The following is a 25,310-nucleotide window of genomic DNA, read 5'->3' as shown; positions in this document are numbered from 1 at the left end:
ACACTCCGGCGATGAAGCGGCTTCCCCATCGGCTGGTGCGAGCCGGGGCCAGGGTCCAAGGACAAAGCCGGGAAGCGCTGGTGGCGCCCCGCCTCGGGCTGAGGGGGGGGCATGCACCTGCATAGCCCGCCGGGCTTCGGCTCTCCCGGCGCGCCTCAACTCCGCGGCTCCGCTAGCCGGCTCCGGATTTACTAGAAGCCATTTTGTCTCCCCCACCCCTCCCCTCCCCTCCCCTCCCCTCTGCCCTCCCCGCCCCCTCTACTTCCCCCTTTTGTTAATTAAAACTAAGAAGTGAGAATGGGAACGAGGTGGCCAGCTCCGGCGGCGAACGCTTAAGGACACCGCGCCAGTTCTTCCCTTCCTTCCTACCGAGGTAGGTGAGAGCGAATGACTGGGTGGGGATGGTCGCAAAGGGGGAGAGAAAGTCCCAGCCTTCCGAGGGCTGGCCTCGAGGGGGGGCTGGTAGACGAGGGGCCACTCTTTAGTTTGGCATGATTTTTTTCCGGCCGATCTGCTCCGTCTCTCTAATCGCCCCCTCCCCACCTCCTTCTCCAGATGGAAAGAGGAGCTCCTAGCTCACTTAAGCCGGGGTAGGGCTGGTTCTCCTTTCCGAGCCAAAATCCCAGGCGATGGTGAATTATGAACGTGCCACACCATGAAGCTCTTGTGGCAGGTAACTGTGCACCACACCTGGAATGCCGTCCTGCTCCCCGTCGTCTACCTCACGGCGCAAGTGTGGATTCTGTGTGCAGCCATCGCTGCTGCCGCCTCCGCCGGGCCCCAGAACTGCCCGTCTGTCTGCTCGTGCAGTAACCAGTTCAGCAAGGTGGTGTGCACCCGCCGGGGCCTCTCCGAGGTCCCTCAGGGTATTCCTTCCAACACCCGGTACCTCAACCTCATGGAAAACAACATCCAGATGATCCAGGCCGACACCTTCCGCCACCTCCACCACCTGGAGGTCCTGCAGCTGGGCAGGAACTCCATCCGGCAGATCGAGGTGGGGGCCTTCAACGGCCTGGCCAGCCTCAACACCCTGGAGCTGTTTGACAACTGGCTGACAGTCATCCCGAGCGGGGCCTTTGAATACCTGTCCAAGCTGCGGGAGCTCTGGCTGCGCAACAACCCCATAGAAAGCATCCCCTCTTACGCCTTCAACCGGGTGCCCTCCCTCATGCGCCTGGACTTGGGGGAGCTCAAGAAGCTAGAGTACATTTCTGAGGGGGCTTTTGAGGGACTGTTCAACCTCAAGTACCTGAACTTGGGCATGTGCAACATTAAAGATATGCCCAACCTCACCCCCCTGGTGGGGCTGGAGGAGCTGGAGATGTCAGGAAACCACTTCCCTGAGATCAGGCCTGGCTCCTTCCATGGCCTGAGCTCCCTCAAGAAGCTGTGGGTCATGAACTCACAGGTCAGCTTGATTGAGCGGAATGCTTTTGATGGGCTGGCCTCCCTGGTGGAACTCAACTTGGCCCACAATAACCTCTCTTCTTTGCCCCATGACCTCTTCACCCCACTGAGGTACCTGGTGGAGTTGCACCTACACCACAATCCTTGGAACTGTGATTGTGACATTCTGTGGCTAGCCTGGTGGCTTCGAGAGTACATACCCACCAATTCCACCTGCTGTGGCCGCTGTCATGCTCCCTTGCACATGCGAGGCCGCTACCTGGTGGAGGTGGACCAGGCCTCCTTCCAGTGCTCCGCCCCCTTCATCATGGATGCACCTCGGGACCTCAATATCTCTGAGGGTCGGATGGCAGAACTTAAGTGTCGGACTCCCCCCATGTCCTCCGTGAAGTGGCTGCTGCCCAATGGGACAGTGCTCAGCCACGCCTCCCGCCACCCACGGATCTCTGTCCTCAACGACGGCACCTTGAACTTTTCCCATGTGCTGCTCTCAGACACCGGGGTATACACATGCATGGTGACCAACGTGGCGGGCAACTCCAATGCCTCGGCCTACCTCAACGTGAGCACGGCCGAGCTCAACACCTCCAACTACAGCTTCTTCACCACTGTCACAGTGGAGACCACTGAGATCTCGCCTGAGGATACAACACGAAAGTACAAGCCCGTTCCTACTACGTCCACTGGTTACCAGCCGGCATATACCACCTCTACCACGGTGCTCATTCAGACCACCCGTGTGCCCAAGCAGGTGGCGGTAACCGCGACGGACACCAATGATAAGATGCAGACCAGCCTGGATGAAGTCATGAAGACCACCAAGATCATCATTGGCTGCTTCGTGGCAGTGACTCTGCTAGCTGCTGCCATGTTGATTGTCTTCTATAAACTTCGCAAGCGGCACCAGCAGAGGAGTACAGTCACAGCTGCCCGGACTGTTGAGATTATCCAGGTGGATGAAGACATCCCAGCGGCAGCATCTGCAGCAGCAACAGCAGCTCCATCCGGTGTATCAGGTGAGGGGGCAGTCGTGCTGCCCACAATTCATGACCATATTAACTACAACACCTACAAACCAGCACATGGGGCCCACTGGACAGAAAACAGTCTGGGGAACTCTCTGCACCCCACAGTCACCACTATCTCTGAACCTTATATCATTCAGACCCATACCAAGGACAAGGTACAGGAAACTCAAATATGACTCCCCCCACCCCAAACTCACAAAATGCAATAGAATGCACACACACACAAAAGACAGCAACTTTTGTACAGAGTGGGGAGAGACTTTTTCTTGTATATGCTTATATATTAAATCTATGGGCTGGTAAAAGAAACAGATTATATTAAAATTTAAAAAGAAAAATCAAAACAAAACTATTTTCTAACTTGTAAGTTCTATTTAAAGGGGGTGGGGGACCTTGGGAATGTTGTGGGATAGAAGCCACAAGTCAGTCTGCTGTGCTGCCAGGAGGGATTTCTGGTATAGGGTTGAAACTGCTAAGATAAAACAAACTAAAACACCAACCAATATCCCTAAAGAGTTAGGGTGTGGGCTGCTGAGGGGTGGCGGGTAGACTGAACTGTCAGTTTTTAGAAGATGCTTCATAGGACACAGGAATACCCATTTCTCTAGACATCTTTCTTAGGCTGAGAGCTGTCTTTGCAGATTTATCTTATTTAAACAAAGAATACAAACAAACGAACAAAAGCACTAAGAATTTGTACTGTGCTTAAAATGTTGAGAGGCAATAATTTTTTCTTCAGAGGCCAAGGGAAAGACAGATCTGTAAAATGTATTTTAAACAGGAAAACCACCAAAATTCAACTGAAACCTTAAAGGGACTGAGTATGTGCATCCCTGCGCACAAGTCTTCTTGGTTTGTGCAGTGGGACACAGCGTGACCCACCTGACAGAGGGCTTCAGGAAGGAGCAGAGAAGGAAGGGAGCTGGCGTAGCTGTCAGTCAAACGCTTTCACATTGCACCAGATTCCTGCAGTTGGGCTTAACCCACTCTGTGCAAGGCATGTGTCTATTCAGGGCTTCTCAGGAGAAGGAGGTGGCCCCTGGTGGGGGCAGGGGGGCGTGGTACCAAAGGGGGATGGGAAGGGAGAGCAGAGGCAGAGAGAAGGTATTCGCAGGAGGCCATAACTCAGCATTGTGCCATGTCCACCTGTTGTTCCCGGTATCTGACAAATGATTGTAGACAGTGATGCATTTGATGATTTTTTTTTTTTTAAAGGGTTGGTTTAAGGTGGAGAAGCGGGGAGAGGCTGGGAGTGGGAAGCTTGGGGGAGTGGAAGCTTTTCTCATGCTTGTGATTTGGTGACTATTCTAAATGCTGATTCATTAGGGATTATTACTGCTGATGTCAACTGGTTGTGGTGACGGGGAGGGGGGCAGAACGTGAGTGGAGAAGAAAGAGGAGAGACAGAAAGGGCACAGGCTCATTTACAGTGATGAAGCCTTTCCTCACCAGGATGGCTCACAACAAAGATGTGAAATCCACAGTTAAAACAAAGTGATACACACAGGATGAGTGCGGCATGGAGTCCTGTTGAATGTAGCACAATGGGGGGAAATGCTTCCCTCTCCCAGGGCTACCTCAGGAGGAGGGGGAAGAGAAAGGGCGGGCGTGGGTGGGGAAGGCAGAGATCTCTGTTATTCTGGTCCATTTAATGATGTAACTTCTTTCAGTTATTATTTTAGCTTTAAAAGGAAATAAAGGGTTCAGATTTGAAAAGGGGTGGGGTGTGTGGGGGGGGAAATGCCACTGATTGTAACGTGAGAAAAGTGTATTTTTGTATTTTAATAAATACTGTTCAATTTTTAACTCAGTGTCCCCAAAGGGTTAAATTGAGTAAGACCCTGAACCTATAGCTTCTTATGAGCACTGACCAAATAATTTCTATTTAAAGAAAAAAAGGGGAGAGGAGGACAATCTTCCATTTCTTTAAAGTATGGGAACACGCTAAAGCTGTCAACCACTTTTCCTTACCTTAAATAAAAGCACCCCGATACGAGTGCACCGTTCACAAGCTAAGCGTGTTAGTCCCTGGCTCTGTTGGGGGGTAGAACCGAATTCCCTGTGCCCTGGAAAAGCGGGGGAAATGGGTCAGCCTCAGCTCCTGGGACCCGGCCAGGAGTTAAATGCCACCTCAGCAGAAGCTGCTGGTCAGGCAGCACCAGCTCTACACGGGGACCCCGGGGGATCTGGATTTAAGAGCACTGCAATAATGCTGTTGTGCTTAAAGATCCACAGGCAGTGTTGCTTCTGTTCTCTGGGTGCTGAATAGTCAGTCAAATGTGTCTTGGTGGTGGTGGGTATTGGTCTCCTGATGTGTAGCCGAGGGACGCGGTCCAGGCAGGCTGCCTGAACTGGGACCCCGTGTCTCTTCAGCACTCGTATTTATACGAGTGCAGGGAATCGGGACTGAGTGGGTGTGATCTCCCTGGCGCTGAACACAGAGAGAGGCAGGCAGCACTTTGCAGCAGTTGGCTAAGAAAGGGCCAATTCTTAATCCTCCTCTGTGTGTTTGTGTGTGTGTGTGTGTGTATTTTACATACACAAAATTTCTGGATGTCAGTGTTTGTGGCAGTGTGTATGCATGGGCTCACACGTTTAGAAACTGCCATTCATGTCTCTAGGCTACAATGATATGTTCCCTCCGCCTGTCCTTTAGTACCCTACCCCCAATAAAAAGAGAGAAAACTGCAGCCGAGAAAAGGGTGGGACTTGGCGAGGACCAGTTGAAAAATGCAAGAAGTCACCCCCTTTCCTAGTGCCATAAGACACAGCTCAGGCTGTTTAGAACAGCTTCCTGGGTACACATTCAGAGGCGACTGTGAAGGAAGGAGCTGCTTCAGAAATAGAAGATGTGGAGCCCATTTCCTTACACCCCTCCTCTTTTTGACAGCAATCTGGGCGGCCAGGGAACTATGCAGTAGCTGTGGAATGACAAAGGCTCTGGGGCTGAACAAAGATCTGAGGGGAGAGGTGAAGAAATGGGCCTAAAACATTCCTGGGAAGAGTCCTAAGAACAAATGCACTTGTCCTGGGGGTGGGGCATATTCAGGTCTTGGAATCTGAGGGAGAAGTGCTTTCCAGAAGGAACCTCGAAGGAGCTGGGGGGGATAGAATATGGTTCCTGGGTATGAGTGTCCTTAGAGCTGCAAGGGGAGTTCCTTTCCCCACTGGGCCTACTCCCTGACCTGAGCACCGGTTCAGCATTTAGAGTGGCAACTCTCCTCTGCCGTGATGTCGGGTACACCCTCCTTTGTAGCAGGCACTTGGGACAACTTTTCAGGGAGGAGTACCATGAGCACCGAAAGTGCAGCCTTTAATGCTGGGTGGGTGACTCATCCTCGGCCTGGCCAAGCTGTAGGGTTTGTTACCTGAGAATGGAACATGGGTTGGCAGCTCCTCAGGAGGGGAGTCATAGCAACACGTTACAAGGAAAAGACTGCTGCTGATTATACGGAGTTAGAGACTTTTCATTACAGAATTTTTTAAAGGCCGTGAAAAACCATGTAGTCTAACCCCTTCACATTTTACAGTCAAGGAAACCGAGCCTCAGAGAAACGGAAAGATACAGTCCAAGGTCACACTGCTAATTAGTGGAAGAGGTGGGACTGAAACCCAGGTCTCTTGACTACCCAAACCAATGTGCTTTCTCATTAAGGCTCTTAACTGGCTCTCAAGAACATCTCTCTTTCCTGGCCAATATGCAGTAAAAATGGGACCTTCCTATAGCTATTGCTGTGTTCTCTTCTCCCTCCTCTTGGAGCTGTCCAATCTCCTTCAGAACCAGCTCTACTGCCCTCCGGGGCCTGAGCAGAATTTGGACCACAGGGGCCCCAGAGGTGGCCCAAGGGCCACGTGTGCTAAGGAGTTGGATTCTCAGGACTATACATAACTGCTTCCTGATTCTTAGGTTCAATGGCAGGCAGAAACCACGGGATCCCCCAGAGGGCCACGGCTGCTAGGGAAAAGGTGAAGTAGACAAGGCAGGGTGATCACAGTGGGAACGATGGCTTGGCCTTCTCCCAACCTTAGCCTTGGAAGCTTTGCAGAGTAAAGGATTGACAGAGGTCTTAGAGCACCTCTCAAGAGCAACTTCTCCACAGCGGAGTGGTTTCTGCTTATGTGGCTGAACAGTGAGACTATTTGGGGAGGAGGGGGGCTCTTTAACTCCTCTCCTCCATTGCATCTGCCCTAGCCCCAGCTCTAAAATCATGATCTGGTCGCCACTCCCAAAATTTGTTCTAGGGCCTTTTATCACTCTTTGGTGTAAAGCTGCATTCTACTGTCAGTGAAGGTAGAGCAGACAGGCTAGTTTCTAAGGCCTAGGGACATCAGCTCTATCATGGCTGTTAACATGTACTCTAGCTAGCCACTTTTTGGGATGGGGGGCTGGTGGGGGGAGGGCTGGTGGGGGGAGGGCAGCAGCCTAGTATAAAGAGTCCCTTGAAGACAATGCCTATTAATGGGGAAGAGATGCAGAGTCCATGCCGTTAACGGTGGAGATGGGTAGAGATTAAGAGAAGGCTAAGTGGGCCTTACTCAGCCCAGGCTACTACCTTAGGGGGCCAGAGCCCACAATTAAGGCTTCAACATTTTACTGCAACAAAGCAGCAGGGGCTTAAAATTAGAGAAGAAAAAGAGAGAGAACATTTATATCCAAACATATGTCTGATTTTTTCTCCTCTGTTGGCACTCAGCACTCCGTGCCATCGGCTAATGCAGGCACCGTTCACGCCATTTCTAAATCCTGCCTCAGCTAAACTGCAAGGCAGCTTTTGGCTCAAAGCACCTCTCTTGGTTTCCATCCATTCAGAAAGCACCCTTTTCCCCGGAGGGGGGAAGAATGGTTTGGGTAGTGGATTAAGGTGGTTTTCATCTTTGCTTTAAATTGAGATGAAGTAAATTTGCTTCTTGGAGCAGGGATAAAGGCTTCAGGAACCTTCAGTGAAATATACATATCTGCAAAGCAATATAGCATAGTGCTTACAAGTACAGACTCTGAAGCCAGTCTTCCTGGGTTGAATCCCAGCTCTATCACTTAGTAGTTATGTGACTTTGGACAAATACTCGTTTTCCTCATCTGTAAAATGGGCATAATATTGGTACTACCTCACTACTCCGTAGTTGTTGTAGGAATTGAAATTTGACGATAAGGGGACAGACCAACTGACTAGCCCCCATCACCACCTCTATTCTTGAACCTCATCCATGTCCAAAGAGAGAACATGCCTACTGAGCTACTCTAAAGAGGAAGGATAATTATCCAGAAGTCCTGGGCAGCACGACAGCACCATCTACAAGCCCAAACACTGTGGGAAGGATGGGGTGCACTTTTCTTCCCAGGAAAACACTGCCTTGTGCTCTGTTCTTTAATCTAGCTCTTTAGCTGGCCCAAGGCACTGTCTTAGCCCAGGAACGGATTACCTTTTCTTATGGCGGGTCAGGAGAAAGGAAAGGTGCTGCTGCTGGAGGTGCACAAGCTGAGGGCTGGGACAGGAAGCACCTACTAAAAGTCCTGGTCCTTTACCAGGAGGGTGAGCTTCCCAGTGTCTCGTCACCTTGCCCTGTTTCCTTATCAGGGTGCTTTACCAAGGGAGGTGGGCCCACGGAGGCACCAGGAAGGAGAAAGGAGCACAGAGAGGGCTGCTGGGGCTTCAAAGCAGTATTGGAGGGCTTGAAGGAAAGAAAGGCAGGAAAAAGCACCATAATTTGAGCAAGTGAGAGCAGGATGGAGCGATACGGCAGATGCACTGGCCAAGGGGCTGCAATGCAGTTAGGGAGGAAAGCCAGGGAGACTCCTCTGCCCTAGCAAGCAGGAGGCTGGCTGGACCCTGGACGGCGGGGGGAGGGCCGGTAGTGTGATATTCATGGCACGGAACAGAGCAGAAGAAAAGCAGGGAGATCAACTTTCCAAGAGAAGCCTAAGAAAGAATGCATTTGATTTCCTAATGAGAGGCTAGAATTAGATTTTAGGATGATCACAGGTTTCATCCTCTGGAACATGCCAGCTTTGCTGTCAGTACTTGGGCCAAACCACCTGCCCACGACAGTCCTGTTCCCGATGCTGGAGGCTGTCCACTGCTTGGCGGGGGGGGGGGGGGGGGGCAACCCCGCCCTCAGGGCTGTAATCAAATTCTGATCCTGATGGGCTCCCTCAGGGCCTCCCTCATTTCTGTGAAGGCACAGTCATGGGGGGAGAGGAGAGGAGAGGGTGCAGCTCACTGTTTATCCACGAAAAGAGTGTTATTCCAGAGGGGGAGTGTTATATAAATTGTGTTTTCCCATAAAAATAATGACGACTGTTGAGTTCAGTGCACATGGACCCTGGCAGTGAGTCAGAAAGGTCAGGCCTGGGCCCGTGGGGGAGAGTCCTCGGAGTGGTTCTCCTGGCAAAGCAAGTTAAGCATTTGAGAGGATGGCGCCGTCTTCTCTAGCTTATCCTGGTAAAGACTCTTAAACCTACAGCAGGGAGGCACTGAGATGAGAGGCTACTCTAATGCCAGGTGTGGGGATTGGATGGACCAAAGTAGTACTTGGCCTTCTGGGTTCATCCATTCTGTGTGCCTAGGGACAATACTAGAGCGATTACTGAAGTTTAGATTAATTACTAAATACGAAAGGAACAGCCCTTGATCTACTTGCTTCTTTAATATCCACCCACCTTCTTATATCTCCCATTAATAGAAAGCACACGCCCACCCCATTAATTCTCCTATCAGGTTCCCCCCCCCATAATTCCCATTTGCGTCCAACCGTCTGCCACGATAGGACCTAGGATATCCCGCAAGATCCTCCCATTCTAGAAGCCTGAAGGCTCCTTCTTCCTTCTACCAGTTCTTCTTCCTCTCCCAAGGCAAGTCCTTAATCTGTAGTCTGTTACATTTCTTTAATAAGGTCTCAACCCTGGTTTCCCTGTCTGTGCAGGAGCTCGTTTAGTCACCAGATAAGCCACTCTACCCGCTCAATGAGTCAGCAAGGATGAGGGAGAGGCGCTTTCACACACTAACTGTTCGCTGTGCAAAGTTTGGTTTCCTGGCCTCGGGCTCCCTCTTCCCAGGCTTCAAGGCCCTACCCACTCACCCAGGTTCATTAAAAACATTCATACAGGTCCTCACACTCAGGTTCCACCCTGGAGGTGACCTGAATGAGCTGTGGGCCGTTCCCTGGATAGTGCCGCTGTGTCTGGAGGAACACACGGCGTGCCCCTCACGACAGGCCCAGCACAGTCCCAGAAATGGAGGCCAGGCCGCATACTAATAGCCTATTCCTGCAGCCCACCGGCTGCAGTGGGTACAGTTATAATCTATTACGCTGCAAGACGACTTAATTTCTGGACTTGACGGAAGTCGGATAGCGTCTGCCTGTGTGAAGTGACACTGGCTTCCTTCTGACGTGACACCACATTCGTCCAATTCAGCTCTTAAGGGGAGGGGCTGGGGAGCCTGGAGTAAGGTGGGGGAGGGCCGAGGAGGAGACTGCTCGCGGAACCAGGGGAAGGGAAGGCGATCTGCAACTCGGGAATGGGGAGAGGAGACTGAGAGGGATATGGCAAGGCTGAGACAGCTCAAAACACGTTTGCATTTCATTCTGCTTCCCTTGTGAGGGAAGCGACTGCAACTACTGGATGTGTCGTATGCTTGAGTATATGAGGAAGAAAGGTTCTGAAGCCGCAGAGAAGTACAAACACAATGAGGAATTAATTGGCCCATTCCATGTGCCTCTGGTTTCAGCTCGCTGGTCTGCAGGGTAGCTTTCCCTTTAATTCCTCTTCCACCTTCCTGTTTTAAGTCCACACCTGCTCTGACCAGTGAGTGGTATCACGTCAGCTGAGGGCAGCTCCACAGTGGGTTCTCACTGCTGGTCGACCTTGGCATGGCAGTGGCCACTGAGGACAGATGACGGTTTACAGCTGCTAACTTCAGGAATGTGGAGACGGTGAAGGGAGTTTCCAGGTTAATTCAGAAAATCTAGCTGAACCCTCTCATTTTATCTGTGAGGAAAACGAAGCCCAGGGGGATGTGACTGCCAGTGCCCGCTAGCTGGGGATGCAGAGACCAGGTCTCTGGGTTCTCAGCCTAGCACCGGCAGGGCCGCTGTGACTTACAACTCCAGGGGGCGCCACTGACAGAAGCTACAAAGTGATGAGTGCCCCCTGGAGTTTGCAATTTGGTGCAGTCCCTTACCCTTTGCTTCCACGGAGGGAGGGAAAGAAGGGAAAGGCCTTTCAGGCCAGTACTTTATCTGTGCTTAATGCTGTCAGCCAGACGGTGCCCATTCCTGACTTCACTCAAACAGCTAGAGCTGAGAAATCAGGCACCTTTTCCTCTCTCTTCAACCATGGGTGTTCCAGGGCATGGGAGTTCTGATGGCTGCCCAAACAGCTAACAAATTGAAGGAGCACTTGTGGCTGAGGCCGCCCTCCCCATCCCTATAAAAGTGAAGAGCTGTAAAGAACAGGTATCCCTGTGAAAGGAAGTTTTGCAGAAGCTCATTCATGTCAGAGGTCTGTTCAAGGTCAAGGGGACCACTGGAGAAGCAGGGACGTCTAGAGTTCTGCTTCTACCTTCCCTGGTACTGTAAGCAAGGAGACCCTCACAGGGAAAGCTCAGGCAGCCCAGGCTGACTCAGGGCCTGCAGCTAGTAAACGTCTCCTCTACCCCCATCTCAACAAATCCCCTCTTGGGAAACGGAGTGGCCCTGGCTAGAATTTTATCATATATATTTAATTAGAATCTATCTCCTTCATGATGGTTTTAAGTGAAGTCCCAATAGAAACATTCTAAAAGACAGCCGCCTTCAGCCAAGGATCTCTTTTAACCAAGTTAATTTAGCAGAAATTTGCCATCTTGGATCGGGTGGAGTTACCTCTCTTCTCAACTTCAAAGCTGGGAAGAGAGGGGAAGTGGGGAATGCAGAGAAATAAAGAGGAGGGCGGGGGCTTTGAGCAAATGAGTTTCCGTCTATTAAAGCAGTAATTTCTGCTAGCTCCCCTAGAGACTGGTCCCCTCCAATAATGGCCTGATGCTAATGATTCCCACTCCTAAGCAACAGCCTGTGTTCTGCTGGTGTTGAGATGAACAGTGCCAGAGAAACTCCCTTTCTCTCGGAGGTGCTGCTATTATCAACATGCAGGAGATTACCAGCCAGGAGGATGTGCTGCTGTTGGGGGGACAGAAAGATAACCAGAGAATGTACCTCTCCAAGGCATGGTACTGCTAACCTAGGACAAAAAAAGGCTGAGAGACAGGCTAGAGGTCAGTGATAAGATGAAAGGGCAGACACTCTGGACAGGAGGGAGAAGACAGGAGAAAGTAAAAGCTTAGGCACCTCCTGAGGTGTTGATAAACTTAATGCAAGACTAGCAGGCACTGGCTGGGAGGCAGGGGGAGGTCATAGGGGTGTGGGGGGTGTGGGAATGAGCTAAGCTCAGGCATAATGAACAAAAACGGATCGCATTTGAGATATGCAACATGGTAATATGAAAGCTGAATCAATTTCAGGTCCCTAAATACTGATCACGTTCCGGGCAGAAGCACAGGTGTGTGGGCTAACACCGAAATTGCGGGGATAACTGAAGCTGCAGTGTCAGTTGAGGGGTGGGGTCCTCTCATCCTGCCCTCTCCCTTCTCATACACTGAAGACGGTGGGGAAAAAAGCTAATACCGTGGCTCTAAGTACTGCTGAGGCTGCTGCCAGCAGGTCTTGAGTAGGGGGTGGGGAGTCCCCTTATTTTGCCCCCGGTGGCTTCCCTGTGATGGAGATGCACTGCTTCCAGAGGCTGCCTTGCCAGATGTGCCAGCAGGCAGCCCGGCCACAGAGCCTGCAGTGCAGACAGATGCCCTGGGCCGTGTTCAGGATGGCGAGACCCTTTATGGTACTGCGGCTCAGCTCTGGGGCAGTGCCAGAGCAGCAGGGTAATGTTCCTCAGCCAGATTCATTTCCCCCCGCCCCAAACCTCTTCAAATATGTGGGCCATGGAGAGAAGCAAATTTAATTAAATTACTGTATCGTGGGCTGCCCTTCCTGGGCAAGGGCTAAAAATGGGCTCACGCTGACATGCAGACCCATCTGTGTATACAGAGCACGCGTTTCTTTGTGCTTGGCAGCTGGATAGGGCTGGCAGTGCCCACTGCCGGCCCCGGTGAGCCGGTCCCTTTGCTGCAGCAAGGCAGAGTCAACACTGATGCAGCCCAGGCCCCGCGTGGCTCCGCTGACCTTTTCCTTTCTACTTAAAAGATGACTGAGTGGCACTCCCCCTTCCTGCATCAGTTCCTTTCTCCTCAAACGCCTCTCTTGCTGACACCCAGGAGTTTCCCGTAAGGCGGTACCCTAGCTGAGCCAGGGAAGGAGGAATGAATCTGCAGGGAGGTGTGATTCAGAACCGTGCAGGGCAGGGTTTGTTTAGCTTGGCAGGAGATGGAGGGGTCTCCCTGGCGATTCTCTAGAGTGTCACTTCAGCAGTTCCCCACTGGCAGCTCTGTGCTGGAGACAGAACCGTTTTCAGGTGCCAGAGCACAGCAGCAAAGCTCTCTCCCCCTCCGTCCCTGCACGGACTTCATGGTTGATACAGAACCTGGCCATCACACACAGGGGCAAGCAAGTTCAGTGGCAGTGGCAACGAGAACCATTTAATATGTGGAAATCAACACCCAAAACAAACGCTGGCCGTGCCGTACCTGTCAGCCCCACGAGATCATTTCATCTCCCTTCTGGAAGTTTGGGCCTCACAGCTCCAGCTTACAAAGTACCACAAGGGTAAAGAGTTGGCCCCCAGTAGAGCTGCGGCTGGGAAATGGCCTGAGGCAGAATCGGGTGTGCAGAGTGGGAGACAATGACGGGTTGGGGCGGGGGAGGGTGGTGCTTTTCCATTTGGAACTGAGACCCAGGAAGACTCAGCTGGGGAATCTTTTCCCTACCTGCCCCCAGAGAGAACAGTGTCATCTCTCATGCCTAAAGTTCCGTGAATGCCACACATGGAGCCTGAGCTGGGACAAGAACAATCTAGCTGGGCAGCTTGCAGCTGTACTTATGCAGCCCCCTCGGGCCCAGGGCATCCTGGCGTCAAGCAGACACCCAGATGATGGGGGCAGAGCAGGCAGCTCTCTAGGTCCCTAGCTCGGCAGGTTTACAGGCAGTGCCACAGTGAGTTGAGAGGGCGGAACCTCCCTACCCCAACCTCCAAGCCTCTGAGCCGCTGTTACAGGATGAGAGGCTGGGCCGGAAGGAGATGGCGGCACCCCCCCGCATCCCCCGCTGGAGCTCTGCTGCCCTCTAGACACTGCGCTCAGCGGCCCCAAGGCTCCTTCGTCACTGGGGGTAAGGGGTGGGGTCGGGGGGCGGGTAGTGTATCTGCTAAGGTTTCTGGCTACAAAAAGGTTACTTCAAGGGTTTAGACAAATCCTGTCAATTTCGGACCCTTGGGACCCAACTCAGGAACCTGGACTGTGCCTGCAGGTCACACTTAGTCCAGCGGTTCTAAATGATGAGGACGTGTGGATCAAAAATGAAAGCAGGCAGGTCGATAAAACATGGTGATACTTGAAGAGAAGAAAATGGATCCAAGAGAATAAGTTTCCTGGGGCTAACAGGCTAAGCAGCAACTGTAGCAGGAAGAGAAAGCAACGTACCTTGCTGGACAGAAGCCCCAGAGAACAGGGCCAGTCCTGAAGAACAGGAAATCGACCAGTTTGGTGATACCTATCATGTGGCTTTAGAGACACAAAAAGGTTCCTAGGTACTGGACTAGGGTAAAAGATCTTTCTTCCTTACTTAGCAAATCGGATGGAAGAGAGTAGACCCCAACCCTAGGCTGTAGGTAACCATGATATTTGGAGTGGAATCAGGCCCCTTAATTCCATCCCATCCACCGTCTCACGTTCACTAGGACACGAGAATGCTCATCAAATGACTGGTTCTAACTGGGGGGATAGAGGCTCTGCAGGCAGCCTCTGTCTTTAGTCAACTATGTTACTGGTCCTTGGGTGCCAATAAAGATACCGTATATCTCAGTCCTGATATCCCCCCATGAAAAGGGTTGGCTTTAGGGGCTGTGTTGAAGCAGCCTCAGACTGTTTCCTCCAACGGAGAAGAATTCTTGGAAATAATGTGGGTAGCAGCTAAGCCTCGGGGTAAATCACGTGACTATTGGTATTGCTGGAGCAGTGGCATGCCAATAGCTGCTGGGGTCCCTTAGGTTTACAGACGACCTGAATGAGCCAATGTGTCTGCGCTGATTGCCCCATCCAAAGCTGTACCGGTGGCTGAGGAGCCTGCTGCCGCAGCATCCCTCCCTGCTGCAGGCTGATGCCAGAGGGCATGGCTGCGGGTCTCACTCAGGCCGAGCCTGCTAAATGGGACCCTTATTGCCCTGCGTCTGCAGCTCAGCAGGGACCTAGCACCAGGAAAGGGAGAGTGAGGCCAGCCCTAGTGCGGCGTGTCTTTCTCATGTCCAAGGTCACGCACGACCCCTCTCACATTTGTCATCTGCCACTTCATTTCTCTTGGAGAGGAACAAGGAGAAAGGAAATGAACTGATTACAGTGGTATGTTACAGGGCACCACCTTTCAGCAACCTGGAGCCGGTCTGAGAAACCGAGGCGCTGTAGAGAAGTTGCCTAGTCTACATGAAAGGGAGAGAAGGGGAGGGAGGGAAGGGGAGGGAGAGGAGGGGAGGGAGAGGAGGGGAGGAAAAGAAGGAACGCTTATTTCTGACACCTGCTCTTGCCTCATTCTCTCTCAGCTCCCAGGAATAGTTAGGAAGCAGAGTGGGTAAAACTAAGGCTATTTGCAAAAACAGATTAGCTCTCATGCAGGCTGGAAAGTGTTTCCTGCATAATCTGAACTTAGACCTTGCTGTACCCTTGTCCTATGTGGTTCAGATTAAAAAAAAAAAATTTTTTTTTTTAGCGTGTTGTCTGGGTGAATATGCCAGAGCATGAACTAAGAGTGGTCTCTGTGGCAGCCCCAGGTTGACCTGCAGGCCAGGCCCGGCCCAGCCCCTTCATCGCTGGGAAAGCAGGACAGGAGGAGGAGGGCAGTGGCGCGCGTCACTGGATAAGGCCGGGGCCGTCTGCACTACTGTGAGTCAAGATTGGCTCAGACAGGAGACGTGAGCGGGGAGGCGCAGCTCCTGACGGCTCCGACAGCTTGGACCTGTCCAGGCCAACAAGCCGCTCAAGTGCAAGAACAGCCAGCCAAGTAGGCAGAGCACGAATAAGGACTTAAAGCTTGAAATATCTGACAAGAGATGGAGGGAGGGGAGGACGCCGTCTGGGATTTCAACTGGTGTCTGGCCTTGCCTCTCACTGCTGAGGCAGACGCTTCTGCTGCTGCAGGGTGGGATGTGACGCCTGGGAGCTGGTGGGCGTAACCCAGGTGAGAATCCCTTGAGCTAAATTTCTTTTAAAAAACCTTCATTTCAACAAATTGCAAAGACAGCTCTGGATCGTTCTCCCTCACTAATGCCCTCCGAAACAAAATCGAACCGCTGTCCACAGACACCTGTTCCCCTTCCAGTCACCTGCCCGAGGTTGAGCAGCCCTGGGCTCTGTGTGCGCGTGGGGGGGGGGCCCTGCACCGTCAATCACACGGCCTGGGATGGCAGCTGCGTCTCAGAGCTAGCTAAGGGAGGCGACACGGGGCACCCGGAAGTGAGACACTCTTCTGCTCTTCCACCTTCCTGTGGTTGGTGGGGGTGGGTGAGGGGGGAAGGCCAGCAGTGGGGTGCTCAGTGCCGTTACAGCTCCTCCTGGTGAAGACGCTTCGAAAAGACAGTGGTTGTCAGTCCCAAGTACATATTCCCCACACTGAGGGGAGCTGTTAAAAAATACCAGTGTCCCGACTCTAGGTCACACATGGAGGAGACAGCGCTTTGATATTTTCAGAATGTATCCAGGTGATCCGAGGGCACGCCCAGCATGACAGCCTCTGCTCTAGTCTTGAGAGAGCAGGGAGAAGACTCAGTGCTCAGACAGGACAGTCCTGTCACTAACTCCAGAAGCGCCTCTTGTATATGGTTTTGCTTAAGCTGAGCCAGGGGTCCTGAGGTTTCATTCAGGTTCAGGAGAGTAACTTCCAAGAAAACTAGCCAGGTACCATTCAACTGACGGCCCTGAAAAAACACAGGGAAATCCTCCTACAAACATGTCAGCCTGCTCAGAGCCCCCGGCAAGGAGGGAGAGAGGACAGATGTTCAGAGGCCCATGAATATCAAATGGGAGAAATTGAGGCACAGAGACAATTGCATTTATTCCTAAGGAAGGTGGGAAAAGAACAGAAACCTTCCCTCGTCATAGGCTGCTCTACAAACTGATTCAGGCAGGGCTCCAGATCGGCACCCAGTTTAGGTTCAGAAGCCTAAATGAATGAGAAACTACTTTCTTAACTGTTAGGTTTCTGACCCTTAGCTGACTGGCACTCCCGGCCGTAGCCCTTCTGTGGTTCACTTATTCATGTGTACGCTTATTTAGAGCCCGTCTGGTGACCAGCACTGTGCCAGGCACTGGGGAACAGCGGAGATGAAAGGCTTGGGCCTTGCCCTTGAGGAGCTCAGCACAGTGGGGGAAACAGTTACGATGGATGGTCTGAGTGTGGCGATGGGAGATACGTGCCGGGGAGCAGCACAGAGTCAGGGACAGCTTCTGCGCCCTCCCATCCAAAGAGCGCCTCCCAGGCTGCTCATTCTTATGGGTAAGCAACTCCCCCCACTAGAATTCTGGATGTAGGCACCGGACAGCAGCAGGACCAATACTGACTCAGACCCTGGGGGGACGACCTGCTCCAGGCCCTCCTAGAGGCGCAGGAGGTGACTTCGCATTTCTCTCAAGCTGGCATTTGCTGAAAGGACTATGTCAAGGCTTCCCCTGGGAGTGGGAAGGAGGGCACCCAGGCTCTCAGTAAATACTACGGGTAGTGAAGCTCCGGGCTGGTTGACCTTGGCAGTCTGTAGCCCACTCTCTGCTTCAGCTTCCCTTAGCGACACACAGACTCACTGAACGTCGAGGTGTAAACTGCAAAGCCCCCTGAACGAAGAGCTGCTAAGCCAGGGTCCTAAGCAAGGCTGTGCTGTGTAAACGTAGCATGGAAGCTTCTAGCTCGAGCTCCATTTAGTGCGGCTGCAGCAAGCTGCTATGTGCCCCACCTGCTGAGCAGCCAGAGCAAGATCCTGCTTGGGAGCTGGAAGAGACACTGAGGACACAAAAGTGCCATCACAGAGCTGAGTGCACGCAGAGCTGAGAACGCGGGGGCTCCTGGGAGCGGGGGGAGGGGCAGGTTTCAGCCCCGACCCCCCGACCCCACCCCCCGCTTCAGTGGAATCCCACTAGGAACAGTGTAGAACACGGAGGAAATCAGGACCCCCCGTGGCATGTGTCACAGTGCAGCTGTCTTCTATCTCCTGTGTGGCGAGCAAGGCCCTCAGGCTGGAGTGTGGGAGCGCTGGCAGGCAAACTACACGGCACAACAGCGCTCGGGGCTGGGTGACACTGAGGTCACTGGGTGCAAGAGGCAAAGCAGTCCAGCTGTCCACTGTGAACTCTGACTACAGACACAGGTCTGCTTTGTTCTCTGTGCCCACCCTGCTCCTCCTCTACCCAGGAGTTTGGGGTCCAGATGCTCGTAGGAACTCATCCTGAAAGGTCTCAGGTTATCCAAAATCAGAGCTGATCTACGGTGTGGGGATCCACATTTAATCTCTTAAACCACTGCTTCCCAACCTGAGATGAGCATCAGAATCACCTGGGGAGCTTTTTAATTAAAACTTTTTTTTCATTATTAGAAAAACCTTTCAATTTGAAAAATGTGAAACACTGAAAATAGAGAATTGTCATGAACTCCCATACACCAACCATCCAGGCTCAACAATCACTGAACTCGTCATATTTGGTTCATCTATCCCCCCTGCTCTACTGAAGTATTTTAAAGCAGAGCCCAGACATGATGTCATTTTGCCCTTCCATACTTCAGCAATGCATCTCTAAAAAACACAGCCATTTTCTTACATAACCACAATGCCACTATCACACCTAACACGATTAATAAAATTATTCCTTGCTATCATCTAATATGTCTGGAGAACTTAAAATAAAAATCTGGTGCTTGATGAAGCCAGGGAGGCCCGGGTATTAGGGTCTTTCCTAAGAGCCTCCCGCAGCTCCCAATCCCAGTGTGCAGGCAGGGCTGAGAGCCACTGCCTCGTCACCCCAGGACTCCTCTATGGGGTCTGACACAAGCTCCACGAATGTCCTACAGCCCCCCATCACATGGTATACAATAAAAAAAAAGGCAAGGAAAAGGTGAGTCCCAGACCAGGATGAAGGGAAGGAAAACGAAGCATTAGGAAGTCAGCAAGCCACAGAATGGAATCCCTCGTTCAAGGCAGGGCTGTCCTAACTGTGAGGCCCACTCACTTGGTCCCTCAGACCCATCCAAGGTCTGAAAGGCTTGGAAGGAGAGTTGTTCCCAGCTGCCCAGAGGGCCCTCAGCACCGCACAGCTGGCCAGCCTGCATTAGGCCTGCTCTATTTCTGGTCCTCCTCCCCGTGCACACTGTCTCTCCGGCCTGGTATTCTGGGCCAACTCTGAGCCTCAGCGCCTGGCTGTAGGCAGGATTAATGAGGCCTCTGGTGAGTGGGGTTCACCAAAACTTCTTGGGTGTGGGCGCTGGGGTTTGGGACCCCAGTCTTCAATCTTACTTATTTCATTAAAAAAAAAAAAGCCCTACACATCCTGCAAAAAGATGAGGCTGTATCACTGCAGCTAAAAATACCTCTATTGAGGGCGTCTGCTCACCAGCTCCTCAGTTAGAGATGCTACAGGGCCCTTTGTGAGCTGTGCGGTGTTGGCGGCTCCACAGGGGATCTGGGCAGCTGCTTCAATCCCTGAAGCAGCGAATAGTGACTGCTGGGAGGAGGGGGCTGGCGAGCAACTTGCCAGCCAGGACGGTCGGCACGCATCAGGCAACTCCCAAACCCTTCTTTTCTTTATGGACCTACTGCCTAAGCCAAGAAACTCCTGCCGCCTTCTGCAGCAGGCTAAAACACCATCTCTGAGGATGACCCACAGTCATCGGGGACTGCTGTCGACTTCCCAAGATGCACAGGAGTATGACAATAATTGGCGGGGGGACGGGGCATGCCACCCATTCTGGCTCAGGGTGTGTCTGTGCTGCTGGACAACGTCCAAGTGTGAGTCAGTGGTAATTAGACACAGGTGAGGCCTCTCGGTGGCCTCAGGAAAGGGGTGCTTTAAACGCAGGCTTGACACCTGAAGGGGTAACGGAGTGGAGGCGTAGGGCTTCACGGCAATGAGGTACTCTTTTCTCTGGATCTCTTTTCTAGGTCCTCTCAGCACCCAGAGGTCATTCAGTCTAGCCGAGTCATTTTTATGGGGGAAGATGAAGCCCCAGGGAGGTACAGTGATTCTTGTCAAGTTCACAGATTTAGTAAATGGAGGAGCCAGGACTTAAACATGGGGTTTTTGATTACAAGTCCCGTGCTTTGTTTCACTATATTATGGCATTGCAATGAGTGGACTCATTCTAAGCATTCAACAGGTATTGAAAGAGCTATGGGAAAAGGTATTTTCACAGTTCAGGTGCCACAGGGACCTCAGGTGAGTGTTCCCTGGATGACCTGGGAATTTTGTAATCCCTGCAGGTTCTGGGGAACTCAAGGGTCAGATTCAGCAACTGAATCAGATGTTCAGTGGGGACAGTGACAGTGCCATAGATCTGATCTTCAGCCAGAGGTCCAAAGCCATTCCCTTCTTCTCTGCCTGGGAGAGTGGGAAACATCTGGTTTTAGCTTGACTCTGGGCTGTCAGAAGAAAAGGGGGCAAGACCAAGGCCACGGCTGACTGGTTTGATGCAGGTGGTGTTCTCCTTTCTCATCTCTTGGCCTCGCGTGTGACCCTTATGAAAGAATTTGGAAGCTTAAGTCAAAAGCATGGGAAGACTGGGTCCAAAAAAAAAAAGTATTGAAAAAAACAGTGTGAGGTGTGGGAGAAGGCACAAATTGGTTCAGGAAGAAGACTGCCAATCGAACATCTCCTGAGTGCTCAGTGTGGGCAAATGTCTGGCGTTGTCCAATATGGTAGCCAGTAGCCACACGTGGCTATTTAAATTTCATTAAAGATTCTGTGCCTTGGTTGCACTAACCACGTTTCAAGTACACAGTACCCAGAAGTGGCTAGACGCTACAATACTGGACAGCACACGTAAAGAACACTTCCATCCTCACAGAAAGTTCTATTGGACAGCGCTGGTAGATTGCCTGGTTGTGTCTGCTCATTTCTTACTGGCCACAATGAGTAGTTTCTGAAACCCTTTTGGGGAAGAACTGAACTGAGGGAAGCTGGAGGGTACCATTACTCACTCTCCTGCAAACCTTCTAAACCTGAAAACTCAAAAGCTTAGAGCAACTAGGAGCATGAATCCACCAGTGTACTAGGCTCACCAGGCGCTAACCCCTCTCTCCCCTCTCTCATCTGCATGTTCACAGCCACTCTGACCTTTGCATATTTTATTCCATTTCTATTTTATGCCGTTTTAATTGATATTTAATAGAGCTTAACTCTGTGTGGTGTTCACAGGCCCTCACCAGGGGGCCATTCGCAGGCAGAAGCACAATTAATAGCAATCCCCAGAAAATTATGCCCTGTATCAAAGTTGTCATTGCACCATATAAATGCTTATTATTACTATTGAATTCTCCAGCCCTGACACCTCCCTGTGTTTACTAGGTAGCAGACAATCCTCTATGTTTGTGCCTTCCCTACTCTATCGCACCATCAGGACCAAATATAGCCCTTGTGTGTGTGTTTAGCTCCATTTAGTTGTGCTTTGGAAAAAGGGGAAAAAAGTCAGAGTTAATAAAGTTAAATTGCTGGAAAATGTAATCTGTTCCTCCCCCACTTGACAATCCCAAGAAAGACAGACAGACAGACATCACCGCTGACAAGATGGGTAACCGGGCTTCCCTGGTGGCGCAGTGGTTGAGAGTCCGCCTGCCGACGCAAGGGACACAGGTTCGTGCCCTGGTCCGGGAAGATCCCACATGCCGTGGAGCGGCTGGGCCCGTGAGCCATGGCCGCTGAGCCTGTGCGTCCGGAGCCTGTGCTCCGCAACGGGAGAGGCCACAACAGTGAGAGGCCCGCGTACCGCAAAAAAAAAAAAAAAAAAAAAAAAAGGGCAACGGATTTGAATAGACATTTTTCTAAAGAAGATATGCAAATGACCAAAAAGCACATAAAAAGATGCTCAACGTCATTAGAGAAACGCGAGTCAAACCACAATGAGACACCACTTCGCACCCACTAGATGGCTGTACTTAAACAACCAAACAAAAACGGGAAAATAACAAGTGTTGGGGAGGACGTGAAGAAATTGGAATGCTCATGCACTGCTTGTGGGAATGTACAATGGTGCAGCTGCTATAGGGAAAACAGGTTAGAGGTTCCTCAGAAAGTTAGACACAGAATTACTATATGATCCAGCAACTCCATTCCTAGTTACCTACCCAAAAGAACTGAAAGCTGGGACCCAGATACTTGTTCACCAACATTCGTAGAAGCATTATTCACAATAGTCAGAAGGTGGAAACAACCCAAGTTATCAGTGAACGGATGAACAGATAAACAAAAACAAAACAAAACAAAACAAAAAAAGATGGGTAACCTGCCTCAGTTATAGGGTGGAGGTGAAGCCCAGACCCTGATACCACGGCATGGCTTTCGGATCAGCCTCCTGTGACAGTAGAGGGAGCAGGTCTAAGAGCACGGGATGCTGGGAGGGCGGCTGGGGGGCCACCCTATGCCTGGGCTGAACGTGACCAGAACACAGAGCTCAAGCCTGGGGGGCAATCCCAGCTCCGCAAGGAGCTCAAGGGCAATCCGGCCAGGAAATCTGACCCCTACACCCCTCTCTCAGTGAGAAAAGCGAAGCAAACAATTCTGTAAACCACCCTCCTCACCCCTAGCACACGCACACAGGGGAAAAAGAAAAAACCCTTGACTTGGCACTCCGTGGTTGCTTCTTCTGGGCTCTCGTGAAGCTTAGTTTTTGGCAAGAAAGACAGCAGCTTTTCTACGATTCACATGTCAGGAAAAGCAGAAGACGATTCCAGGTGGGTCAGACACCTGTCCTCCTCCCGCTCTGGCGGGCCTTCCTGTCCTGTTTGCCGTTCTCTCGGCACCCTTGTCTAGCGAGTCTCCCTTACAGAACGCAGAGGCCCCGGAGGACTTCCTCCTGACTTAGCTTCTCGTTCTTTTCTCACAACGGAGCGTAGAGAACGCACGTTGCTTACCGCTTCTGTCCACCTGTCCCATTCACCTGACTCCCTTTTACACGCCACCGATGTCACAGTCTCCAGTTATCGCCACCTGTACTGCAAGTGGATGGACAGATGGCGGTGGCTTTTGCCTGGGAGGTGCAGAGCGGAGCAATACAATGGGAGCATGGAGAACGGCAGGTCTATGAATTACGGTGTGAACGTGCCCTAGTGATTACCTTCTTCTGGCCTCAGCTCTCAACCACTGTGAACCGTTTGGATTGGACAGTATAACGCCTAGAGGCCTCATAGCTATAAAATGCTCTAAGGCAGTATTCAGAAGGCTGTACACTCAAGTCCTTGGAAGCTGAATGGGTCATGCTTATTTCTATTTATAATCCTTTTTATTTTTGCACTCAATGCTCTATGGAGAAATGTAGATTTCTATTCTAAATTCTTCTGACAAAGGAAAAGCTCTATTTTAGGTTGTTTGACGGGGCAGTGTTTTTAACTAGACTGAGTTTCCCATATTTTATTTGCTTTGCCTTCTCCAATCTTTGCCTAAAAGCTTCTAAAAAACCAGAAGTGCTTTCTGTACTCAGGCATAGCAGGAACTGAGGCTGCCTTGGCTGAAGGAAGAAGATGGTGCCCATCCAGGGCCCTAGTGGAGCAGGACTATTTGCCACCTGCTGCACTCGCTGCCTCGTCTCCAAATAGGGCCCATTCTGTAGTTTGCTGCAAATATATTAAGAGCTGAGCCACGAGCACTTCCCACCCATGGCAAGCCTTGAACCCTCCGTACTCTGGCTGCCAAGACGATCTGAAAGCAGGGGGCCACTTTCCAGCTTAGGAGAAAAACACGTGCATTAAGTGGAAATTTCTTTTCCCTCCTCTCCTCCTCCCCAGCCATTTTGAAAGCTTTAGACTGAAAGGGAGGAAAGGAAGACCTGTCTGATGAAGCCGAGGAAGGTGATGGAATTGTCAGAGACTTCCCTCACCCCATCTATGCAGGCCAGGATGGTTTATTAACGATCCATAGGAAAAGAACAATCATCCTGCTGGCAGCTTCACATGTAATTAACCAGCTTCACAGAGAGCTGGCTGCCTTCTCCGGGTCTGGCACCTGCAGACCGCAGAGCTACCTGACATAGTGGCACTGGGTTTCTAGCGAAATCTCCCTACTGGGAGAGGGGCATCCAAAATAGTGACCTTGACCCACTGGGCACTCACTCAGGATACGTGACTGCAATGGCAGTGCTCCTCTGCAGAAGCCTGGCCCTGTGCTCGGGCTGACACGAAAGACTGCAAGCCGCCTGACGGCAACCACAGCTCTGGGAACCGCGACTCCCAGGAAGTGCCCGCTCAGGTAAGTGGCTCCCTCTGCCGGGTGGCGCAGGTCACGGAGCAGGGGCAGCTTCCGGGCGGCCCTCCAAACATTTGCTGCTTCGCAGTCAAAACTCTACTGACTGGAGTTTCTGGAACTGGCTCATGCTGTGGAGGGACTGAGAGGGCTTAACGACCCTGCAGGGCACGGTGGACAACAGGTGCTTCTGTGTAAAGGTACGTGCTAGAGAACCAACAAAATTCAGACCACCACACACAAGGGGAAAAGAGGCTGGGTGAGCCAAGGGCTGCCTCTGCAGTCAGGGCCAACCTCCCTCTTAAGTGCCCTGGGATTCAAAGATCCTTGGTGTCCCACCAGGTGAGTGACTGTTATAATATTTGCCATTCGAGACGCAGGTTTTAAAAACCAACTCTTTAGTGCTTGGTGCCTGAAATGTCATGAAGGGGCTGGGCCTGGGCAGGGGGTCTCCATCACCTTCCCCAAGTGAGAGCCAGAGGGTGTTTCCACCGAGGGAGAACAGAACAACACACACACACATGCACACATGCACCCACCCTTCTGGGGCTTGTTTCTAAAGGTGAGAAAGAAAGCAGCTGATAAGAACTGTCTCCATTCTTCACCCCTGGTGGAAACAGTCCTCCTAACATAAGAACCCTTCCTCCCCCACTCCCCACCCCACTAATTCCCTCGGGCTGAGCCAAAGTTAAGGCTCCCGGACAGCAAAAAACAGCCAGTTCACAGGGGTCATGGGCTTTTCACTCAGTGTACTCAATTTACATTCTGTAGAAAAATGTGTAATAGAGGCAGGCTGTGCACTTTAGGAGAACAGGGGGAGGAAAGTGTTGGGGGAGGCAGCCACACCACGCCGCCTCTACCTGAGAGTACAGCCCACGTGGCCAGCCCCTCAAATAAAGCCACAAGTCAAAGCACAGCCTCCCCAGGCTCTTCCCGCTCACTGCCCGCAGTCTCCTTCCCTACCCAGCTTTGGTTATACAAGCCGAGCCCAGTGGTTCTCTCATTCCCGTTATACCAGCCCAGAAACAAGAGTGGCCCAAGTTGCAGACCAGCAAAGTAACAGGCAGAGGGAGAGGTCACCGATGGCTTGGTAGGAAATGGATCGCTCATGATGAATGAATGGGGACTGCCTGCCATTTGTCCTTGCTGCCGCTTTAATCAATAAGGGAAAAGGTGAATTGCTATTGATCTCTTCAACACCTCTCAATGATACTGTACAAATTACAGAAACACAAGATGGAGGGTGAAGAAG

General features: G+C 51.6%; 2 protein-coding genes across 3 annotated transcripts in view; one reads left to right on the top strand and one right to left on the bottom strand.

Annotated features, from left to right (window-relative positions):
* LRRC4 (leucine rich repeat containing 4) overlaps positions 1 to 3,984 on the top strand; it is a 4,247-nt gene extending 263 nt beyond the window's left edge. Inside the window, exons 1-2 of the mRNA XM_081244679.1 lie at positions 1 to 373; positions 556 to 3,984. The exon at positions 1 to 373 is cut by the window's left edge and continues 263 nt beyond it. Coding sequence (XP_081100805.1) covers positions 656 to 2,614 — 1,959 coding nt within the window. The 5' untranslated portion in view covers positions 1 to 373; positions 556 to 655 and the 3' untranslated portion in view covers positions 2,615 to 3,984. The remainder of the gene's footprint in view (positions 374 to 555) is intronic.
* Positions 1 to 25,310, bottom strand: part of SND1 (staphylococcal nuclease and tudor domain containing 1) — a 427,993-nt gene that overhangs the window by 59,536 nt on the left and 343,147 nt on the right. The gene's annotated exons all lie outside the window — the stretch shown is intronic.

Source organism: Mesoplodon bidens (assembly GCF_964165515.1).
Source record: "Mesoplodon bidens genome assembly, chromosome: 9".
Classification (NCBI taxonomy): Eukaryota; Metazoa; Chordata; class Mammalia; order Artiodactyla; family Ziphiidae; genus Mesoplodon; species Mesoplodon bidens.
This window is presented reverse-complemented; position numbering and strand designations above follow the sequence as displayed.